General features: G+C 56.2%; 1 protein-coding gene across 1 annotated transcript in view; it reads right to left on the bottom strand.

Moving 5' to 3' along the window:
- The window catches only part of SEMA4B (semaphorin 4B), a 14,709-nt gene that overhangs the window by 1,412 nt on the left and 9,789 nt on the right, over positions 1–3,508 (bottom strand). The window contains exons 10-12 of the mRNA XM_077774370.1: positions 2,600–2,810; positions 2,408–2,523; positions 1,973–2,139 (exon numbers count right to left, since the gene is read on the bottom strand). Of these exons, the coding sequence (XP_077630496.1) occupies positions 1,973–2,139; positions 2,408–2,523; positions 2,600–2,810 (494 nt within the window). The remainder of the gene's footprint in view (positions 1–1,972; positions 2,140–2,407; positions 2,524–2,599; positions 2,811–3,508) is intronic.

Below are 3,508 nucleotides of genomic sequence, written 5' to 3'. Positions count from 1 at the left end.
GGCAGTCAGCACAGAGCCCGATGCGGGGCTCGAACCCGCCAACCGCGAGATCATGACCTAAGCGAAAGTCGGACGCTTAACCGACTAAGCCACCCAGGCGCCCCAATATATGTTATTTATTTCAAATAAAAGTTACCGTAACACTTCCCTGAATTACAAAAGCAGTATGAACTTTTAGAAAACATCGGGAAGGACGGCTGGATCTATATGCATGGACCTGGCTCTCTGAAAGCAATGCACAAAACACTGACTTGTTTAATAAAACATAATAAAAAATAAAAGTAGTTCTTAAAAAAAAATTCATTCTTTGTTTTAACTTAAAAAAATTTAATGTTTGTATTTATTTTTGAGAGAGAGACAGAGCATGAGGTGGGGAGGGGCAGAGAGAGAGGGAGACACAGAATGTGAAGCAGCTCCAGGCTCCCAGCTGCCAGCACAGAGCCCGACGCGGGGCTCGAACTCACAAACAAGGTCATGACCTGAGCCTAGTTGGACACTTAACCAACGGAACCTCCCAGGGGCCCCTTGAAAGTCATTCTTGATATGCCCAGAAAACCTAAAAAACTGAACCAGTACAAAGGCTAAAAACACTACAGAAGCCACACACAGTCCACCGCCTGGTGACCTTGACAGGGAGCATTTTTGGCGCGTCTTTCCAGGTGGACATACGTGTCCTCACACGTGACTCTCTGAAACACAAAACTGGCACCCAGGTCCGTGTGTGTGAAGCAAGGTCACTCCAAGGGGGATAGATTCCATTTTTATTTAAAATACACGTAGGGGCGCCTGGGTGGCTCGGTCGGTTAAGCGTCCGACTTCGGCTCAGGTCATGATCTCGCACTCAGTGAGTTCGAGTCCGGAATCGGGCTCTGTGCTGACAGCCTGGAGCCTGGAGCTGCTTCAGATTCTGTGTGTGTCTCTCTCTCTGCCCTCCCTCACTCACGCTTTGTCTCTGTCTCAAAGATAAACATTAAAACATTTTAAAAAATAAAATAAAATACACGTATTTTGGGGCGCCTGGGTGGCTCAGTCACTCAGAACTTCAGCTCAAGTCATGATCTATCAGTTCGTTGAGTTTGAGCCCCATGTCGGGCTCTGTGCTGACAGCTGAGTCTGGAGCCTGCTTCGGAGTCTTTCCTCTTCTCTCTCTCTCTCTCGGCCCCTCCCCCGCTAGCACCTCTCTCTCTCTCTCTCTCTTAAAAAAAAAACATTAAAAATTTTTAAAAAGTGAATAAAATAAAGTACACGTACTTTTATTTTATGTATAGAAAGATCTGAGAGGGTATATATAAAAATCTTGGGATTCTATGTGATGGGATTAGGGATAGTTTTTGTTTATGCGTATCTCCACTTTTTAGGTTTTCTATCTGAACATTTTACTGATTTAGTTCTCTCTTGTAAAAGCAATTTTTAATGGGTTTTATTAACGGATTGCTGCATAGCCCTTAGTTTTTGTTAAAAAACAATTCACACGCCAACACACAATCTCCTGCAAGGCTTTTCACTGCTGTGACGCTTCATATCTCACCAAATGGGTGAGGCAAACCTAACTTATTGCCTAAACCAGAACACTTCTGAGACTCAGAAGGGGAGCTAATTAATAATCACACGGAAACAGTGGATACGAACGAGGCTGACTGGAAATTCTAAGAGGGCCTATGGAACGGGGCGCCTGGGTGGCTCAGTCGGTTAAGCGTCGGACTTCAGCTCAGGTCACGATCTCACAGTTCGTGGGTTGGAGCCCCGCGTCGGGCTCTGTGCTGACAGCTCGTAGCCTGGGGCCCACTTCAGAGTCCATTTCTGTCTCTCTCTGCCCCTTCCCTGCTCACGCGCTCTCTCTCCCCACCCTCAAATATAAACATTAAAAAAATTGAATAAAATTGAAAAAAAAAAAAAAAGAGGGCCTGTGGAAGGGGCTCTGAGGCCAAGGGCACAGGGAGGGACTAGAGGGAGGGCCCGCGGCAGCTCTCACCTGGAGGCCGCCTCAGGCTGGTAGAGGCTGACGTGTGTGCAGCGGGAGCCGCTCCAAGCACAGTAGGGGTCCCGGGCGAGGACGCAGTCCCCACAGCTCTGGTACAGGCTGCAGTTGGCCACAGGCACCTGGACTACGCCCGAGTGGGAGGCGGCGTAGAGCAGTCCCTGTACAGACATGGGGGGGTGAGGGGAGGGCACGGGCGGCCAGGGCTCCCCTCCCACAGCTGGGCCTGGCCCCCGTGCCCACCGGAGCCACTCCCCGAGGGGCTTCCTCTCACTCTCCCGGGGCACCCCGCTTTCTGCTGGCTCACACCATGAGCCTGGAACTTTCCATCCTGCAGGTGCCGGGGTGGGGGGAGAAGCTGGCTGCGGCCCGCTTGGCAAGAACCAAGGGGCACCTGCATGTGCTCCCTGCGCTGCTCCCCCAGCTCACCCTGGCGGCGTCCAGCAGCAGGTTCTGCACGGGCTGTCCCGGCGAGAAGATCTGGAGCTCCTCGATGATGTGCACCCTGGGGCCCAAGCCCACCGCCTTGTGCAGCCGGCCATCGCCTGGAACACGGACAGCGCTCAGGCCCCCCGCCCCGCGGCCGCGCGCCCCCGGGCCCGCCCCACCGAGGGCACCTACCAGTGCCCAGGAAGAGCACGTCGTAGGTGCGGTGCAGGCCGGACACGCGGTGCACGGCCAGGCGCTGGTAGCGGGCGCGGGGCTGCAGCAGCAGCAGGCGGCTGCGGACCTGCCCGTCCATCAGGAAGTGGTCCTTGAGGAAGTTCAGCACGCGGTCCGGGAGCTGCAGGGACGATCTGATCTTCCTCTCCCGGGCACTGTCAGTGATGCACTGAAGGGCAAGGCGGCGGCGTGAGGCAAGGGCCACTTAGGGCGGGGACTGGGGAGACGCCACCAGGATCGCCGGGCCCTGCCTCCGGCGTGCACCACGGGGCCACCCGCCCACCCCTCCAAGGCCACTGTGTGTCACCTGCGGCGCTGCAGGGAACCAGCACGCTGATCCGGAGGCCCCGGGGCGAAGCCTGGGTGCGGGGCGCCCAAGGGCCCTGGCTGGCAGGGTTCCCCTCCCTGCCCAGGCCCCTCGCCCTCCCCCAGGCCTCAGGAAGCAGGCCACGCTTCTGCTCCCTCAGCAACCTTCCATCGGTGCTCAAAGGAAGCCTAGGCCAACCAGGGTCTCCTAGTGCACAGGGCATGTGAGCGCCTACGATGGTGACAGCTCGGTGACACCCTTCCTTGGCTCTGCTCCCCCCTCTCTCTCTCCCAGTCCCTCACAGTGCTTCCTGAGGTCACCTCCCTTAGGAACCACCAGCACTCAGGTCCCTGTTGCAAGGTCTGCCTTTGTGGGGAGCCTCTCGGGCTGGACGGAAAGGCGATTTCCCCATGGCCGGGCCGCTCGTCACCCAGCAGCTAGGTAAGGAGCTCACAGCTGAGTGTGGGAGAGGCCCAGGTGCAGGGACAGTTACAGAGCGTGTACTACGTGCCCTGATGGGCACACACCTGCCCCCCCCCCCCCCCCCAACACGGCCACCA

The sequence above is a fragment of the Crocuta crocuta genome, unplaced genomic scaffold (assembly GCF_008692635.1).
Source record: "Crocuta crocuta isolate KB4526 unplaced genomic scaffold, BGI_CrCroc_1.0 scaffold7, whole genome shotgun sequence".
NCBI classification, from domain to species: domain Eukaryota; kingdom Metazoa; phylum Chordata; class Mammalia; order Carnivora; family Hyaenidae; genus Crocuta; species Crocuta crocuta.
This window is presented reverse-complemented; position numbering and strand designations above follow the sequence as displayed.